Source organism: Leptopilina heterotoma, unplaced genomic scaffold (assembly GCF_015476425.1).
Source record: "Leptopilina heterotoma isolate Lh14 unplaced genomic scaffold, ASM1547642v1 Lhet_166, whole genome shotgun sequence".
Lineage (NCBI taxonomy): Eukaryota > Metazoa > Arthropoda > Insecta > Hymenoptera > Figitidae > Leptopilina > Leptopilina heterotoma.
In genome coordinates, this window is record NW_025110882.1 from 594,203 (window position 1) to 613,249 (window position 19,047).

Below are 19,047 nucleotides of genomic sequence, written 5' to 3' on the forward strand. Positions count from 1 at the left end.
GGTACGACTGAAAAGGCGGTCTTTTCCTCTCTCGAACTTTTTGAGAAACATAACCTCAAAAAACTTTGTGTAAATAGAATTTTGCTAGCTGAAAATTAGCATTTAGTTTGTAATTATCATTCACAATTATGACAAATAGAACGGAAAAATCGAAAAATTTACCATGGTAAATATAAGTTTAATGCTAAATAATTAAGAATTGGACTTTTCTCAATATTTACGAATTAATCGTATGTTTATGTAGGGTCGAAAAATACCGGCCAGCTCAATTAGACGATCTCATATCACACGAAGAAATTATAAGAACGAGTGAGTAAATTAATATTTAAATTAAATAATTTTCTCTATCTGCAATTCCATAATAAATGCTTTTTTTAGTAAACAAATTCATAGAAGAAAATCAGTTACCTCATCTTTTGTTGTACGGACCGCCAGGTACTGGAAAAACAAGTACAATTTTGGCATGTGCTCGAAAATTGTATACACCTGCTCAGTTCAACTCAATGGTAGAATATTTTGTAAATTTCTCTATCTTTCTCTGTTTATTTAAATTGTCTGTCTATTTCTTTAAATTTCTTTTCTTTCTGTTTATTTAATTTTTCTCTTCTCTCTATTTCTTTAAATTTTTCTTTTTTCTATTTATTTAAATTTCTCATATTTCTAATTATTTAAAAATACTTTTACCTTGAAATTTTTTCAAAATTGATGCTAAGATTTTTGAATTGTTCCCTAAAGGTCCTTGAATTGAATGCTTCCGACGACAGAGGAATCGGAATTGTCAGGGGACAAATTCTAAGCTTCGCCAGTACCGGAACTATTTATCGGTCCGGATATAAACTCATTATTCTAGACGAAGCCGATGCCATGACTAATGATGCTCAAAATGCCCTCAGAAGAAGTTCGTGTCTGAAATAAATAAATAAATTTCCAAAAATGTAATTTACAGTTTAACACAATATTTAAAACATTTTATTCTTTAATTTTTCAGTTATCGAAAAGTATACGGAAAATGTGCGTTTTTGCATTATTTGCAATTATCTCAGTAAAATAATACCTGCTCTTCAATCACGTTGCACGAAATTCAGATTCGGTCCATTGGCACCTGAACAAATCTTACCGAGATTGGAATACGTCATTGAGCAAGAAAAGTAAGAAATAAAAAATCAATTAAAAAATTAATATAGTAATTAATAGTAATAGTTTAATAATAATTAGTAAGTAATAGTTGTAGTTACAAGTAATTTAGTATTTAATTAATTAATTTTCGTTCGAAATATCTAAAGGGAGATTTAATATTGTTGCAGATTAGATGTAACGGAGGATGGAAAAAAAGCATTGATGACTTTGAGTGGCGGTGATATGAGAAAAGTAATTAACGTACTTCAAAGTACATCACTTGCTCTGGGTTGCGTGACAGAGGAAAATGTTTACACTTGCGTTGGTCATCCCCTGCCAGTCGATATAAAAAATATCTTAGCTTGGCTACTGAACGAATCCTATCAACTTGCTTATTGCAGTATCCTTTTTATCAGGCATTTTTTCATTAATTCTTAATTTTTTTTACTTTTCAGAATTTAATTTAAATGCTAAACAAACTAAAAACCATTCGAACACTATTTAATTTACATAGAATTTTTCTGTTTAAAATATTTTTATTTCTTAAAACCTTAACTCTTTCTTAGAGATACAAGACCTCAAGATGAGAAAAGGTTTGGCTCTTCAGGATATTCTTACAGAGCTGCATATTTTTGTCAATAAGAGTACGTATTCCTGATTTTAATTTTAATTAATTTAATTTATTTGTAACTAATTAAAATTTGTCAACTGAAATATTCTTTCGCCTAATAAGAAATATTGACTTTCAGTTGAATTCCCAGAACCAGTATTGATCGATCTCATAATAAAGTTGGCAGAAATTGAAAAAAGACTAGTCCTCGGATCCAGTGAAGCAGTTCAATTGAATGCTCTCGTTTCTGCTTTTCGAGGACCACGTGAAATTGAAGCACCATAATTTATCACACTTGCCTACTAATTTACTCAAAGTATAAATGTCTTCGTCTTAATTTAACACTTAGAAATAAAATTTCTCTATAAGTACTCTATCATGAATTTATATTTTTATACACTTTTTTAAAAGTAAAAACTCGAGAATAAATTAATTTTAAAAAATATATTTTTGTTATTAACAAAAACTTAAACCCACTACATACAATTGGTGAAAAAAAATGAAGAAACCATCTTACAGTTAATTAAGAATTATTTACACGACTTTCTTAAAGTGACAAAAACGCGAATTGAAAGTAGTAACTAGATTTTTTTTTTAAATTCATTTCTTATTTATGAAGAAAAAAAATACCGTATTATTATAATTCCACTAGTGAATGATTGAGAATGTTATTGTCCCAAGAACAAGTGAGAAGTTTGTTCTGATACCAAGCGAGGCCACGAACGAAATCTTGATGTCTGTCGTCTTCATAAATTGTTGCCAGGCTTCGATCAATGTCGAACATTTTCACCATGTTTCCATCGCAGCATCCGGCTAATTGATTCGGACTGTAACGAGAATAAATTCGAAACATTTGTTTAATTACAAAAAAACTAAGTGAAAATTGAACTAATTGAAAAAAAATAAACAAAACAAAAGCAATGAGAAACAAAAGACTAAGTGAAAATTAAATTAATTCAAAATACAAACATTATTGAAGAATGAGAAATGTTAATTAGATGAATATTTACATTTGGGGATTAAATTCAAGTTTATAGACCGCTCTGTCGAAAAGTACATTGGAAGATACTTCGGAATTTGGATTACGAATATCGACAATGGTAATGCTACCGTCTTCAGCGCCAATAGCAGCAATATTTTCATCGTTCGGCTTCCAAGCAATCGCTGTTAAACCACAATTCTTCTTTTTGAAAATTCCTGAAAAAGAAATTTAATTTTAATAACAGTAGTGACTTAATAATTATGAAACGATTATAATTATAGATATTATTTGTAGATGATTAACATCGTTAATTCGTCTCTTCGTTAACATAAATATTATCATTTACAAATGATTAACAATTAAAAATTGATTTTTATTTTTCTACCATGGGCTGGTTTCTCCTTCCTGATATCCCAGATAAGAGCATCAGAATCCATTGAAGTGGACGCAAAAATAGAATCACTCTTCGCTTGTGCACTCACACAGGTGATTGTATCACAATGCGCCGAATTATAAGAGTACATCGATTTAAGATCCTCTGTCACATTCCAAACTTTAATACTGAAAAAGAGAAAGTAATTTTTAATTTTCTCTTTGGTGTTGAAAATAATGATAATAAATAAGTAACGAGAATCATTTCTCTTAAATAATTGTTTTTAGAGAAAAAATCTAAAATGCTGTTTACCAACAATCCATTCCTGCAGAAACGACAGTTACATTATTGTCAAATACTGACAAAGTTATTAAACAATCGTCGTGTTCACAAGAGTAACTTAATGGACTGAATGACTTCAACATCGAGCCACCTTCCACATTTTTCTCGTCAATTAATTTAACGATTTGAATCATTCCACTGTCTTCGCCAATAATGCACTTGTCATGCTGACCAAGAAAAGCAGCGTCCGCAATTCCACTATCAGCTCTTATTGCTCCGTACGCGTTATTTTTATCGAAATTCTCCAATTGATTAAAGTACAAAAAGGTGCCACTCCAAGTTCTATCAGTCATGTTACTCGCGCCAATAATGACGCTTTTGTCTAAAAGAAAAAAATTGTTAGTGAACTTTTAAGAATGTTAGTGGGAAACATTTTTAATAACTAAAACGAAAAATAAATAAACAATATAATAAGTAATAAGTATAAGTTTGATAAGAGTTACAAAAAGTAATGGTCAACATTACACGTGGATTTCATTTTAGGTAAGTTTCCACAAGTTGATTAATATTACAAAAAAGTAAACTTGACACTTTAAAAAAAAAAAAAATCTAATCAAAACGACAAAAGTTTAAATTTTCCAATTGTATTTTAGTTTAATATAGAAAACCGGTAGAAGAGTGACATAACCTAAAAGTACGGTATTCACCTTGAAAAACTTTAATGACTTGTAATTGTTTGTCATGCACCGGTGGTCTATCTGCATCACTCAAATTTCTATATTCTTCTGCATTCATATTAGGAATGACATGATTGTACGTATCGTCCATTGTCCTTTAAATTAAGAGAAACTTTTTGTTTATATAGCAATTCGCGACGTTGAACATAAAAACACAACAAAAGATAACACAAGAACCGGAAGGGAACACGCTCAATTCCGTTTCATAAAAACCGTCATTCATGAAAATTTGAAACGGGAATTTATTCAAAAAATTTTTGATTTTTGCTATTCATATAGGTAATTACAAATTGTAGGGGATAATCAGTTTTCAATTAAGTACTTTTAACAAATGTAAAGAATATGTTTTTAAAGGCTTCGATTTTCTTTTTTTATAATTTATATACAAAAAAAGGACAAAAAGTGTAGAAAGTGGAACCGGAAGTGCATCACTGGCACTGATGGTGAAATAAATTCTAATGAAAAATTCCCTAGATATTTAAAAATTCAAATATTAATAACAAACATTTAATAACTTCAACTTTTGTTACAATTTTATTTTTTTTATTTCTACTTTTTTATTTTTATTATTTATTTTATTTTTATTTCTAAATATTTAAACATTTATTAAAAGTTTACTTCACCATAAAAAGTTAATAATAATCAATAAATATAATAGTTGTTAATAAATTGCAAAAATCACTAAAAAATACTTTTAAAAATTAATTAAAAATATTTTTTTACCAAGAAACTTAATTAAAAATACCAATAAATTATTGACACTGTTTCAAAATATAATAAAGCTCGTTTATCATTTTTTTAAAACTAAATTAAGAAAAAAAATAAATTTCTATAGTGCAATTATTATTTATTCAAATTATCATTAAACAAACAGATGAAAATTAGAATAAATTCAATTACGAGTAAAATATACGTTTCTACACAAAGAGTTAATTGATAAAAAAAATTTTTTTATCTCTATTGATGATATTCAAATTAAATTTAAATTTTTTATTTGAATCTGACAAATGTCTTATATTGACAATTCATCTAAAGTGAAAAACTTGATCGTTACATTATAATGTAATAAAATAAATTGAGGATAAACAGTTTAATGGAACAATTGGAAACCATTGTTTGTATCAAGAAAAGAGTAAATTTTTTTATTGCAGAAGATAATTGAAATTATCAAATTTGATTGTTATTGAAAAGTACACAAAAAAATAATAATGACGTATTTGAATAGAAATCGATATAAAAAAATAATTTTGAAAAATTTGTATAAACAAATGTTCTTGGAACCAATAAATACTCGGTTTGATTTGTTATTTTTCAAATTTTGACGATTTTTTAAAGAATTTTTTTATTCGATTTATAAGGAAAAAGTGTTTAAAATACATTTTTCGAAATTTATAAAAAATTATTTTTACAGAACAGTTATTTTTAGTTTTAGAAAAAGTTATTTTTAGTTATAAAAAAAATTATTTTTAGCTATAAAACAATTATTTTTAGTTACAAAAAAAAATTATTTTTAATTTTATATTTAAAAAATCATTTTTCAAAATAAAATTTAGAAAATAAAATTTTTCCAAATAGTAAATAATAAATTTAAAACTAAATTTATATTAAAAATGTCGGATTTAAGCCAATCAAGACGTATTTTTTTCATCATTTTCTTGTTTGGAATTGGTAAAAGTAATTTTCTCGGTAAAATTCTAAGCATTGGAGGAACAAATGTGGGTGCTGTTGAATATCGTGAGTGTTATTTTTAGTTTAATCGATTTTTTAAACTTTTTAATTGAGAAAAAATTAATTTTTTTTCCTCAGAATGCACAGATGACAGTGATTTTTCATCAAATGCGTTAAAATTAGTTTTAAAGTGGTATCGATCAAACATTATTTCTGAAGGACTGCCGGAATTAAATTTTCCTTCCTTGGAACCTCTCAAAATCAATAAAATCAATTTCGAAACGAAAAATAAACAAATTGGAGAGTAAGTTAAACAAAATTAAATATATTTTAAATTAATAATTATCTTTTTTATTATTTTTAGTATTTTCATTATTGTTTTTACTTTTTTTCTTAATTTCATTATTTTTTTTATTTTCAGTATTTTTATTGTATTTTTTTCTAATTTTATTGTTATTTTTTTGTTTCTCGTATTTTTATTATTATTTTTATAGCTTTTTCTAATTTTATTTATTTATTTTTTGTTTCTAGTATTTTTATTGTTTTTGTTATAATTTTTCCTATTTTTATTTATTTAATATATTATTTTCATTCATTCAAATAATAGTTTAAAAAATTAATTAATATAACAATTTAATTTTACAGTTTAAATTTGGATCTGACAAATCTGACACTGACGAAATTGGCGACGTTTGAAATAAAGAGTGCCTGTATGTTCTTCTTCAGTCGAAGAATAATAGTGAATATCACGGTACCGGTAATTTATGCAAGTGGAAATTATAATTTATCGGGTGTGATGGAGAATCTCTCGCCCGGTAAAAGAATCGATTTGAGTGGATCTGGACAGATTGATTTTTCTCTCAATAATTTAGAAATTTACGCTCATCTCGTCATTGGTTTAGGAGATTCGGCATATTTGAAGCATTTTGATTTTGATTATTCCATAGAAAGAGTGAATTTGAATCTTGAAAATTTAATGGACACAAAGAAGCACGTCAGTCTAATTATGAATCAAGTAAGTTTGATAAATAACAATATAAACAGTAATTCAATATTTTTTAACAATAATTCGTTTTAATTATTTATTTTTATTTTTTATATTTTTTTTGTATTAATTTTTATTAATTTTTTGTATTTTTTTTTATGCATTTTTATTATTTGTATTTTTTTATTAATTTTTATTTTCTTTTTTTTTCACTCGATTAATTTTGTATAATTCTCTACAGGTTGTAAATGAATTATTTCCCGAAGCTCTTAGACAATTGAAACCCGAAATTTTGCCATCATCGCACAATTTTCTCAAAGAGAAAATAAACAATATTGTTAGTTATCTAACATTCCAGAAAATGTTTACATTTATGTTGAAAATTGCCGCAGATTCCTAAATTAACATTTTTTTAGTTTACAACTGTGTATATTGATATATTTTTAATTTATTGTTAGTGTATTTTTATTATTTTATTATTTTATTATAAGCGTCAGTGTTTTCCAGCGATTAATATTAATATTGTTATTACTGTTGGTATTGTAAAATAAATTGTAAATAATTTTTGTAAATTAAAAAAAAAATAAAAATTTTGCTCTATTTTTTAAATTGGACTTTATATATTATTGAATAATTATAATATATAAATTATTAAACGACGAATTTGTGCGTATATATTTTTATTCAAGAATGATTATTTTACAACTACCACAGTCATTACCGTTTTATAAACAGTAACATTTTACATTATTCCTTATAAAAAAGATTCTTTAAGAAAAAAAAAGTAACAAACTGCTGTCTGCATAGCGGAAGCATTTTTTATATTCTCATAAATCGCAGATTCATAATATAATAAATTAAATTTATGAGTATTTATTAATTTGCTCAATAGACTTTTTTTCTAACGATAAAAGTCATTTTTTTTTTTTGAGAATATGTTAAAACTACAAAAAAACAAATTTATAAATACATTTTTATTTATTACACAATTCTCTGGTACTCTTCGACTCCCACTTGAAACGAAATTATAAAATGAATAATTACTATTTTTCGTTTAAATTAATTTTAAAGTCAAATTAATTTAAAATTAAATTATTTTACAATCTTGTTTTATAAATTGTAACTTGAATAAAAAATCTTTTTATTTGAGGAAGATTTGCAAAGTATATTGCAATTTGGATTACAAATTTAAAAAGTACCTAATTATTTTCTTATTTTTATTTTAAAAAAAAGAGAAAAGATGTTTTTTTTATTCTTATGGTCTATTATTAATTTTTTGTTTTATTTTTAATTTTTTTTTAATTTTTTAATTTTAAATTAAGATATTAAGGAAAAAAAATTGCAAAAGTACCAGAAAAATGTTTACATATGGAAAGCAATTAATATTTTTGAAAGCAATAAGAAATATTTTTTAAAATGCAGCAATAATTTTTTTTTATTAGCAGCCACTAAAATATTACTCTAAAGAAATAGTAGGTATTGAAAATATTTTATAATTATTGTAAAATGATGCGCAGATTATTATTGAGCATTTTTCAATATCTATATATATACTAAAATATTTTATTCCCTTTTTGTACTAATAACTGTTTGATTATTACTATAAATATTTGGCAAACATTATGTAGCTATGTCTAGAATATTTTTCTTTTCTTTTTTCTTTTGGCGCATGTAAATACTTTTATGTTTTTTCATTAGGTCCGTATTTTTAAATGAAAATTCATTAAAAAACAACACGAAACTTATTTTTTATGTTTCAAAACTTTCTCTTTCTCCATTTTTAAAAAAAATAAAATCTGTTTTCCTTCTATTTGCTTCTGCTTCTCTGAATTTGCGATTATTATATATAAAATACTATTTTATAAATATAATAATTACGTTAATTAACATTAATTATATTAATTGTATTAATTAATAATAATCAGATTAATTAACACTATATTAATTAATGTTAGTTATATTAATTAATTATGTTAATTAACACTAATTATATATTAATTATCGTTAATCGAATTAATTAACACTAATTACGTTAATTAACAGTAATTATATTAATTACCATTAATTTTTAATTACTATTCACATACACAATTTAATTTATATGCTTTATTCTAATTAATAGTTATTATCAATTATCAATAATTATAACAATTATAACAATTATCAAATAATTGATTAAAATTAATTAATAAGATGATAATTTAGGAAAATATTAATTTCCAAATTCGAGACATTACACAATTCTTATTGATTAATATTAATTAATTATTTATATTTAAGAGTTATTAAATGACTAGTTTATTTAAGAATAACTTAATTAGAAAAATTAATTAGGGAATATATTAAAATTTCGATTGACCTTAGAAAAATGAATTTTTTTTTGTCAGTGTCCTAAATAAAGAAGCACGTGTAGGAATGAATTATGACTGTTACAGAAGCGATTGTATAATATCATAAATTTACATATAATTGTTAGGAATCACTGGAATAATTATAATACAATAGGGACAATATAAGTATTAAATTTGACTAATATATAACACATGTTCTTTAACACTGGTATTTTTACCCTTAACATTACAAATCTTTTTTCTTTATAACAATCAACCTATCATTTTTTTTTCTTTTGTCATTTATATATATATTGATATAATAATATATTCTACATTCATTAGTAAATATGTACGTATACACATTAAAAAATAATGCGATATAACAATTATTATTAAAAATTGTAATATTTTCATTATTAAAATAAAATTTTTTTTCGATATTGCATTAATTTGCAATAACTTGAGAAAACCGGACGTTATCGTTGATACTCTATATTATTTATAATGTGTAGGAAACTTGTGATTATTGTTTTGTTTTATTTCTTTTTTCTTTTTTATATCTGATGATTTTTCTTTTTTCTGCTTTATTTATTATTTTAATTCTTGGTTTTTTATTTAATTAAATGTAGGCAAATGGTTGTGATTTACGAAAACAAAAAATAGTAGGCAATATATTTATAGAAAAATAATATTGTTATTCAGGCCTGTTTGTTAAACAATAATACTGTTCGTCAATAAATAATGTTGTTAATAAATAATATTGTATTTTAATGAAAAATACTGTTGATAAAAAATACTATTAATAAATAATACTATTAATAAATAATACTATTAAAAAAATACTGTTGATAAAAAATATTGTCAATAAATAAGTTTGTTAATAAAAATACTGTTAATAAAAAATAATATTAATAAAAAAATACTGTTGATAAAAAATACTGTCAATAAATAATATTTTGAATAAAAAAATGCTGTTAATAATAAATGCTGTTAATAAAAATACTGATATTAAAAAATAATAGTAATAAAAAATATAAATACTCTTAATAAAAAATACTGTTGATAAAAAATACTGTTGATAAAAAGTACTATGTATTAATAAATAATACTATTCTGTATTAATTATAGTAATTATAGTAATTTCTTTTTTTTCAAAATCGAAATAAAAAATGTCTTTTTTTAAAGAAAAGAAGAATGAATGTATTTTTCTATTCTTTCGGTCGTTTTTAGGAATTTTTGTTTGTTTAATATTTTTACGACTTTTATAACTCAATGAATCATTATTTAAAATTTTCTGTCTTTAATTTTCTCAATTCTAAAATTTCTTCGACTCTTTAAAATTTTTTTAAATTTTTACTGTTGTTTTTTTTAAATCTTTTCTTTTAACAATTTTTTGATTCTTAAAATCTTCTATTTCATGTAAAATTTATTTATTTAAAATAAATTAAAAATTTTTTTTTTAAATGTTTGCGTGATTTTCTTTCAATTTTTCATAAAATATTTCGTTTTTTTAAAGATATTTTTAAATCTTCAATTGTCTCGAGCGTTTTCTTTTTTTAAGAGAAATTTTTCAGCTTTAAAAAAATCTTTTTATGTGTAAAAAATTTTCATTTCTTTCGATATTTCTTAACCTTTAATTGAGAAAACAAGATTTTTGAAGAGTTCAGTATTCTGAATTAGGCTATTTAAAGTTTTTTAACTTGTTAGATTTATAATAAATATTGAAATAAGAGAAGATTTGTTAGAAGAACGATTAAGATGTTCAAATAAATGTCAGAATTAATATTAATAAAATTAATAATTAATTATTATTATTAATTAAATTAATTAATAATTCTGCGACAATTTACAATTTTTAATTGAGAATCACAAAATTATAGCTTCCGTGTTAAAATTTTTGGAAACTTTCCCAACTTTAAAAAGTCAAATTTCGTATAGAGAGAATAAAACAGGAAATTCGAATTTGGTCTTTTTGACGTTTCTTTTTTTTACCTAGGAAGCGCAACTATTTTTTAAACGTTCACTCATATCTTTGGGCGGATTTTGTTTTCGTTAATATATATTTATGCTAAAAACCCTAGCAACAATTTTTTTTATGTTGAAATAAAAGTTTTTTTTCTCTATATTGTGTAAATTTACCTACAAAAGGATTCACTTTGAATGCTTTGTGATTGAAGTATCTGATAGGGGGGCAAAGTGTCTTTGAAATGTGATTTTGTCAATAATCCTAAACCGAGGAGAACGACAGGAAGACCGAGAAGAGCACATATCAATTCTCCCGTGACGCCCGGCGACAAAGTGATCCATCCTGAAAATAAAAAATTAATTAATTCTAAAATCACTTTATGTAAATTTATTTCCCTATTTAATTTATGAAATTGATATTTTTTATTATTTTCATGATTTAATTTGTTTGTTAATTTAAAAATGAATTTAATTAAAAGAAATTGCATAGCGAATACCTCCATTGACGCCAATATCCATTTTATAGATGCTCCACCATATACCTGACAATGGTAACGAGACAGTTGTGGCAGCGACACTAAAAACGGCACTTTCGCACATGGAGAGGAAATTTAAAATTGAAATAACAAACATCACATAGGCGCCTAAAAATGTCCAAGCATGTCCTGATACATTAGTGCAAGAGCTGCTTCCCTTGACGTGACACATTAAACCATATTTGATTGTCCGATATAGATCTGCCGGGAGAAGTCCCTGAAATAATACCAAAAGAAATTAAAAGAAATAAACAATTTCCTTAAAAAAAAACAACTACAAATTTTATCTCTCTGCTTAAAAGTTCTTTTAAGATAATAAGACAAACGAAATAAGATACACTGAAATTTGTAGGTGACTTTTTTGTACTTTTTGAATTTGTATTCTTTTCTTTCGTTTTTTTCTAACTCAAATTTTTTTCTCTTACCTCAAATTTCCTTAAAAAAAAATATCAAGGTTAACAATGGATTATAATTTTATACGCAAGAAGTGAATACATCGAAAAACACTTTTCTCGATGTATCCACTTCTTCGATGATGGTAATAATGAAGATTTTGTGAAATGATACAGTTTCAAATAATGGATTTATGAACCATAGCTTTTTTAATTTAAAAACTTAACGAGTTTCAATAAATGACAGCAAAACTACCAATAATCAAAAGACTAATTTCAACCAATAATAATAAAAATAAATAGAAAAATCTCACTGACTGAAAGCGCTAAATAAGAAAATTGATATCAACTGTCACTGAATGAAACGATAATTGTTGTCATTATTTGAAACCACCATCAATTGACATTGACACTATATGTAAGAAACTACCATTAGTTGTAAATAAACATCGGTTGATGACAATTTGTTAATTTTTCAAAATTAGTAAACTAAAATACTAAATTGTTTCGCGCTCCGAAGAAAGGTATAGTTTTCAGTTACAGAAATTGTAAAAAAAAATCTAAAATTATTTTTTTTGCCTCTATACTTTTCTTCGGAGCGAAAGTCAATGTCAGTTACAACCAGTAGTGGTCCCAAACAATCGTAACTTACTCTTCCAATCCCGGGCAAAGTATCGATCCAGGTGAAGAGCAAAATCACGATAAATGTGACAATGTGTATGTATAAAAGTGTTTCTAAAATCGGTGGTTTTGGAAAGGTTTTTGGTTTTATTGTTGGATCCGGATCAGTGACGTGCAACAATCGACCGCCGTCCTCGACAGTGCTTCTTCGTCTCACGTCACGCGAGGACACCAAACGTGACACCGTGTGCAGGAAATTGCTGTGATTCGTCGGCAGCAGAGGCCCAGTGTTCTGTACGAAAAAAACTTTTGTTACAAACAAAGAAAAAAATAAAAATTGCTATTAAATTACAATTGTACTTGAGACAATTTGCTCCGAAGAAAGGTAACCAAGAAGCAAAAATACTTTTCTTCGGAGCGTGTCACAATGGGAAAAAAAGGAAAAGGAAACTTTTACCCCAGTGGTAAAGAGACGTTCAAGAATCGTGAAAAACATGGTAAAAGCAGCAAGTGCAAGCACATAGACAAACGTCCAAACAGCTCTTATTCCCCAAGATCCTCGCATTTGCATAGTGTGACCGGAAGTTTCCCTTCCTCTGCAACGAAACTCGTCGCAAAGTCCATAATCGACACTTATAAAAAGTCCCACAATTATTGTTGTACTCGAGAATATGCGCTGTAGACTCATCACTGAAAAAGAAAAAAATGAAAAATTAATATTCATTTAGTCCGCATTATGAATAATAGAATTTAATATATTTCACTTACTTTTGCGACAAAAGAAGAAATAATAAATGAGTGAAAAAACAAGGACGATGCCTTTTATCGGATCTTGCAAATGACAAAGGACTCTGTTTTGGTCCAAGGATAGACCGATGAGAATACCTGAAGTCGCATACAGCAAACTGATTTTCAAAATAACATTACGTGGTATTGAAATTCTAGTGCTGCTTGGAATTGGAATTGGCGATGGCGAAATCTTTTCTTTAACGAAATAAACAACGGCCAGAATACAAACGGAACCAAATGCAGTGAATAGTAGTGCTGGAAAAATTAAAATGGTTTTAGTTTATTGACACTGGTTCAGAAGAAAAAGAAAAATGCTACAAAACAGAACAAAAACGATTAACACTGAAAGAATTGTTTAAAAAGTGGTAATTACTGAACTCTTTCACAAATTCTGAGAAAATGGAAAATTAAAACTAAAAGAGAGAACTACAAAAGAAAATTAAAAAAGAAGAAAAAAAAAGAACTGTTATTAATATAAAAATTGTTTTCCAAATATTTTTATTTTCGAATCGATTGTTATTTTCAACAAATAAATATTATAACTTTCGACCTTGAATATTTCGCTCAACAAAATTTACTTTCACTAGTGCCACCCTTTCAAAACTTTCAAGAATGTTAAATGCAACTAAAATAGTGTTTAAATAACAGCATGTAAGTTTTATACTTGCATAAGATTCAGATTAAGATAAAAAACAAAACAAGACGCAAAAAATTCTTTCCTCTACAAAGTATAGATTTTAGCGTCGAAATATCGAAAAATATTTGCATTCGCATTTTAGAATTAATTTCTTCTTCCTCTTTAGATTTTAGAATTAGAATTAGAATTAGAATTAGAATTAGAATTAGAATTAGAATTAATTTAGTCAAAATTCTCAAAATGTTAAGTATTTTTTACTGCAGGTTTTATTTTATTTTCAATAATAAAAGGTAAAAAAAATTATAATTATAAATAATAGTAAATAAAATAATAATAAATAAATTCCCTCATTTTTTCATGGTTTTAATTTATTTTCAATAATAAATAAAATAAAAAATAAAATAATAAATAAATAAATAAAATAAAAATAAAGAACAACTAAAAGAAACATAACTAACAATCCAGATAAATAAATAAAAATTCAGAATTTTTTGAATGCAAAAAAAATAAAATAAATTGAATTTTAAGATTGAGTAAAATTAATTAAAATGTAATTGTCCTGAATACCTGAATATCCATTAGAGACGGCACTGACACTTTCCAGATAAAGTGGAAAACTAATTACGAGAATTGTAACTGAGATAATAACCATACAGAGTGTAAAAATAAAACTGAATTTTTTCCAATTAGGACTGTCGGTGTCAAAGGGTTTCTCCGACGATTGATAACCAACGAATGGTGGTTCTTCAGTGTCTGAATATTCCTCAATTTCAACGTCACTTCCAGTGCAACGTAATTCTTCCTGCTCATCATCCTCCATAATTTTTGTCAATCGAATTCTCACTTTTAAACTTGATTCCTCTCAATTACTGCTCCTGAAATGGAAAATAAAATCAGTAGAGGTAGACGTATAAATAATGGAGAAAAAATAATAATAATAAGTAGAAATAAGTGGCATTTGCAGAAAGTAGTTAAAAAAGAATAAATAAGTAGAGAAAAGTCATAAAAGTAGAAAAATTGTGGAAAAAAGTAGAGAAAAAACAGAAAATAGCAGAAAAGAGTAAAAAATGTGGAGGAAGGTTGAAAACAGTAGAAAAATGTAAAGAAAAAGTAGAAAATGTGGAGAAAGGTAGAAAAAGAGTAGAAAATAGCAAAAAAAAAAGTAGAAAACAGCAGAAAAATTTAAAAAATTTAGAGAAAAGTAGAAAAACAGTGGAAAAAAATAGAAAATATCAGAAAAAATAAAAAATGAGGAGAAAGGTAAAAAAGAGTAGAAAAATGTAAAGAAAAAGTGGAAAATGTGGAGAAAGGTAGAAAAATAGTAGAAAATAGCAAAAAAGTAAAAAAAATGTAGAGAAAAGTATAGTAACAGTGAAAAAAATGAGAGAAAAAGTAGAAAATGTAGAAAAATAGTGGAAAAAAATAGAAAAAAAGTAGAAAATATCAGAAAAAATAAAAAATGTGGAGAAAGGAAAAAAAACATAGAAAAATGAAAGGAAAAGTAGAAAATGTGGAGAAAGATAGAAAAATTTTAAAATACCAAAAAATGTAGAAAAACAGTGCAAAAAAGTAGAGAATATCAGAAAAATAAAAAATGTGGAGAAAGGTAAAAAAACAGTAGAAAAATATAAACAAAAGTTGAAAATTGTTAACTTCTTCAAATTTAAAAGTTGAAAATGTTGAGAAAGGTAGAAAAACAGTAGAAAAAAAGTAGAAAATAGTAAAATAAGCAAAAAAATGTAGAGAAAAGTAGAAGAACAGTGGAAAAAGTAGAGAAAAAGTAGAAAATATCAGAAAAACAAAAAATGTGGAGAAAGGTAAAAAACAGTAGAAAAATGTAAAGAAAAAGTAAAAAATGTTGAGAAAAGTAGAAAAACAGTAGAAAATAGTAGAAAATAGCAAAAAAGTAAAAGAAAAATGTAGAGAAAAGTAGAAAAACAGTGGAAAAAATTAGAGAAAAAATAGAAAATATCAGAGAAAATAAAAAATTATGGATAAAGGTAGAAAAACAGTAGAAAAAAGTAGAAAATAGTAGAAAAAGTAAAAAAAAATATTGAGAAAAGTAGAAAATGTGGAGGAAGGTAGAAATACAGTAAAAAATGGCAGATAATGTAAAAAATATAGAGAAAAGTAAAAAACAAGTAGAAAAATATAGAAAAAAGAATAAACAAAAAAAAAAATAAAAATAAGAACAATAATAATAAAGAATATATAAATAAATAAAGTAGAAAAAAGTATAAATAAGTGCAGATAAAGTGTAAATAAGTGTAGAAATGTACAAAAATACAAGTAAAATAAAAACTCCAAAAGAATAAAATAAAAACAACAAAATATTTACGATTGTAAATAATAAATATCTTTGACCTTATAATACAAAATAAAATTTGCGAAAAATGAAAATATTTCTATTTTTAGACAATATTTACATTACTCGACATAATAACAACAATAATAAAAAAAAATAAAAAACTCACCCTTCGCTCTGGCAAAGGAATAAATCAAAACTTAACCTGCCACCGCCCAAAGAGAAGAAAAATCACAGTTTTTCCTTTCTAATTTGCAAATACAAAAATCCATGTGGATATAATAATTTATTGGCAATTAAACATTCCTTTCGTGAAACTTACTCTATTGAGTAATAATTTTTAGTTATTGGAGGAAAAAAAAATAACACTCGTCTCTGACTCCTGTTAATGTGCGTCGATGCAGAATTTTATGCTCCAAAGTCACGCTTGCGCTTCTCGATTTTTGTTATTATTCAATTCGTATATATTCACTACTGTTACGTCTGCGTTATGCACCACTTTTCCATTAAATATATCGAGAAAAATTAAAATTTCTCTTTTTCTGATTAAAATCGGTGTATATAATATATATATAAATTCCCCTCCCCCTGCTGTTATAGTTATAAATTTTACTCTATATATCGTGTTCGCGATGAAATGTCTGTTAAAAAAAAATTATCTATTAGCAGTTTAATTTATCGCAATAACTAATTTTTATCGCATTTTTTCTTCATTTGTACTTGTAATCAAAAACGATTGTAATTGTTATAATGATTCATTTAAGTAATTGTTGAATAAGGTGGAAAAAAAAGTAATCTTAAATTGTGAGAATTAAACAAAAGTCTTTTGATTGAAATAAAATTACTTTTGGACAATTATCCTTCGGGAGTAAATAATAAATTATTTTTCTATTATATAAAAAATATTTTAATTTTTTTATAGCAGGAAAAAAAATTTTCTTCTTTTTTTTCATTTTCAATTTATTATATAAATAACATTTTTAATTTCAAATAAATTGTAGAAAAAATAATATTGTTATAAAATATAATAACAAAATGTAATAAAATCTTATAATAAAATATAATTGAGTAAATAATAAATATTAAACTGATAATAAAGAAATAATAAAATCATAATTGAAAAAAAAATTCGATTTGAAAAAACGAAAATAATTCGAATAAAAAAACAAAAAAATCCTATAGACTTTTTTTTCAAACAAAAAATTTCCATTATTCGGAATAAAATAATTGTATAATAAATATATGTAATGACAAATTAAATAAATAATTATATTAACAAATATTAAATAAACAATAAATAACAAAAAAAAACAAAAAATAACTGATAATAAGGAAATAATAAAATCACACTTGAAAAAAATATAGATTTGAAAAAGCTAAAATCGAATAAAGAAACCAAAAAATAGATTTTCTTTTTGAAACAAAAAATTTCGATTATTTGTAATGAAATAATATTTATTCTCTAGATAGTATATAGGGAGAAAATTTGCATGATAACACCTCTACGAGTTCAAAAGGTTCTCGCATTTTAGATAAACTTTCTGAAATGAGACTCGCGTTCATATAATATATTAGAATAATTTGATTTGCGTGTTAATTAATATAAATAGTGGAAGGAAGGCTTCTCTTTTTTTTTGTCCATTTAACGTCATATTGACCATGACCAAATGATCATTGTGGACGGTAATGAATTTTTTTTCTCATTAACACTTTATATGACTAAATTTATACACATTATTACAATTATATGCATAAAATAATCGCACCTACGTGATTTAAAACACACGTTTTTTTTAATATGCAAATTCCAATAACATGATGATTTGTTAAAATTTTTTTTTTTCAAAAATAAATATTGTTTTCTTTTTTTTGTTCTTTACACTCAAACATATTTTACTCTTTGTAATTAATTATACGTTTTTTTGTGACTAATTAGATAAAACAGAAGTCGTCCGCGCTCATTAATTATAATTTGATTCAGAATTGTTCGTTTTCTCAAGTGTGCTTCGAAAAGTTGACTTCTAATTAAATATACACACTCGCGGGTATATAATTAAATTTCGGGTTGAAGAAAAAAAAAATTCCGTTCCAAATGTTAGAAAAAAAAATTTTTTAATTCAGCTCTGTCGAAAAATATAAAAAAAGATTCGAAATGGAAATAATTGAACATTTCGTAATTTTTGAACTGAAATGATAAAATAATTGTAAAATAGCAAATAAAAAAAAAAAGAAAAAGAAAAAAAGAAAATGGATAGAAATCTAATAGAAAATAGCAAATAATGAATAGAAAATCAATGAATAAACTATAAGAAAAGTAAAATAGAGAAAAAAATTGATATTCATATTTGAAATGAAGAATTTTAATGTAGACAATAAAAATGCAAACACATTATTAGAGATAAAAATAGAGCAAAAAAAAAAAAAAAATTGATTCTCTTTTCTTTGTAACTGATTGAAGTGTAAATAATGAGTAAAACCGATTTACTACTTAATTGGAGTTAATCGATCGCACGTGTGATTCAATTCGTTTAAAGATAAATCAATCCCAAGATTAACAATTGACACAATTCACGCCTGATTGAATCTGAGTAAATCAATTGGTATCAACTTGGATTTTGTATGTAAAAAAAATTCAGGTAAATTTATTATAATAAAAAAATTATTATCTGATATTAAAAATTATTATTTATTATTAACTATTTACATATCGATATAC

At 24.7% G+C, this 19,047-nt stretch overlaps 4 protein-coding genes across 5 annotated transcripts; 2 read left to right on the top strand and 2 right to left on the bottom strand.

The window, feature by feature from the left end:
• The first annotated feature begins 12 nt into the window (after window positions 1-12).
• LOC122499289 (replication factor C subunit 5) lies at window positions 13-2,171 on the top strand. Its single transcript, XM_043607565.1, has 8 exons — window positions 13-166; window positions 245-309; window positions 379-506; window positions 736-898; window positions 989-1,148; window positions 1,305-1,516; window positions 1,683-1,760; window positions 1,866-2,171. The coding sequence occupies exons 1-8, from the start codon at window positions 129-131 to the stop codon at window positions 2,009-2,011; spliced, it is 990 nt and encodes a 329-aa protein (XP_043463500.1). The 5' UTR covers window positions 13-128; the 3' UTR covers window positions 2,012-2,171.
• LOC122499288 (methylosome protein 50-like) lies at window positions 2,156-4,272 on the bottom strand. Its single transcript, XM_043607564.1, has 5 exons — window positions 4,071-4,272; window positions 3,394-3,745; window positions 3,094-3,269; window positions 2,737-2,923; window positions 2,156-2,553 (listed from the first exon to the last, which is right to left on the bottom strand). Exons 1-5 carry the CDS (start codon window positions 4,189-4,191, stop codon window positions 2,364-2,366), a joined length of 1,026 nt encoding a protein of 341 aa, XP_043463499.1. The 5' UTR covers window positions 4,192-4,272; the 3' UTR covers window positions 2,156-2,363.
• A 1,317-nt stretch (window positions 4,273-5,589) lies between these two features.
• On the top strand, window positions 5,590-7,257 carry LOC122499291. Its single transcript, XM_043607567.1, has 4 exons — window positions 5,590-5,834; window positions 5,907-6,072; window positions 6,414-6,783; window positions 6,995-7,257. Exons 1-4 carry the CDS (start codon window positions 5,711-5,713, stop codon window positions 7,151-7,153), a joined length of 819 nt encoding a protein of 272 aa, XP_043463502.1. The 5' UTR covers window positions 5,590-5,710; the 3' UTR covers window positions 7,154-7,257.
• Window positions 7,258-10,645: 3,388 nt separating this feature from the next.
• On the bottom strand, window positions 10,646-16,906 carry LOC122499292. 2 transcript variants are annotated; one of them, XM_043607569.1, is made up of 7 exons: window positions 16,654-16,906; window positions 14,594-14,901; window positions 13,369-13,644; window positions 13,058-13,290; window positions 12,632-12,892; window positions 11,549-11,804; window positions 10,646-11,394 (listed from the first exon to the last, which is right to left on the bottom strand). In XM_043607569.1, exons 2-7 carry the CDS (start codon window positions 14,844-14,846, stop codon window positions 11,222-11,224), a joined length of 1,452 nt encoding a protein of 483 aa, XP_043463504.1. In that variant the 5' UTR covers window positions 14,847-14,901; window positions 16,654-16,906; the 3' UTR covers window positions 10,646-11,221. The 2 variants fall into 2 exon arrangements, with proteins under 2 accessions (XP_043463504.1, XP_043463503.1); XM_043607568.1 differs by having other exon boundaries at window positions 16,501-16,906.
• Between the last annotated feature and the right edge of the window lie 2,141 nt (window positions 16,907-19,047).

What these genes read in the sequence shown, in the direction of transcription:
- LOC122499289 (XM_043607565.1), top strand. Translation starts at nt 129, where the DNA reads ATGACAAATAGAACGGAAAAATCGAAAAATTTACCATG. An exon ending in CGAAGAAATTATAAGAACGA is followed by an intron (nt 310 to 378) that starts GTGAGTAAATTA and finishes TGCTTTTTTTAG; the next exon opens with TAAACAAATTCATAGAAGAA. An exon ending in GCATATTTTTGTCAATAAGA is followed by an intron (nt 1,761 to 1,865) that starts GTACGTATTCCT and finishes ATTGACTTTCAG; the next exon opens with TTGAATTCCCAGAACCAGTA.
- LOC122499288 (XM_043607564.1), bottom strand. Translation starts at nt 4,191, where the DNA reads ATGGACGATACGTACAATCATGTCATTCCTAATATGAATGCAGAAGAA. An exon ending in AGTCATTAAAGTTTTTCAAG is followed by an intron (nt 3,746 to 4,070) that starts GTGAATACCGTA and finishes TTTTTCTTTTAG; the next exon opens with ACAAAAGCGTCATTATTGGC. An exon ending in TCTGCAGGAATGGATTGTTG is followed by an intron (nt 3,270 to 3,393) that starts GTAAACAGCATT and finishes TCTCTTTTTCAG; the next exon opens with TATTAAAGTTTGGAATGTGA.
- LOC122499291 (XM_043607567.1), top strand. Translation starts at nt 5,711, where the DNA reads ATGTCGGATTTAAGCCAATCAAGACGTATTTTTTTCATCATTTTCTTG. An exon ending in TGTGGGTGCTGTTGAATATC is followed by an intron (nt 5,835 to 5,906) that starts GTGAGTGTTATT and finishes TTTTTTCCTCAG; the next exon opens with AATGCACAGATGACAGTGAT. An exon ending in AAAAATAAACAAATTGGAGA is followed by an intron (nt 6,073 to 6,413) that starts GTAAGTTAAACA and finishes TTAATTTTACAG; the next exon opens with TTTAAATTTGGATCTGACAA.
- LOC122499292 (XM_043607569.1), bottom strand. Translation starts at nt 14,846, where the DNA reads ATGGAGGATGATGAGCAGGAAGAATTACGTTGCACTGGAAGTGACGTT. An exon ending in CTTTGCCCGGGATTGGAAGA is followed by an intron (nt 11,805 to 12,631) that starts GTAAGTTACGAT and finishes GTATTATTTCAG; the next exon opens with GGACTTCTCCCGGCAGATCT. An exon ending in GGATATTGGCGTCAATGGAG is followed by an intron (nt 11,395 to 11,548) that starts GTATTCGCTATG and finishes TTTTATTTTCAG; the next exon opens with GATGGATCACTTTGTCGCCG.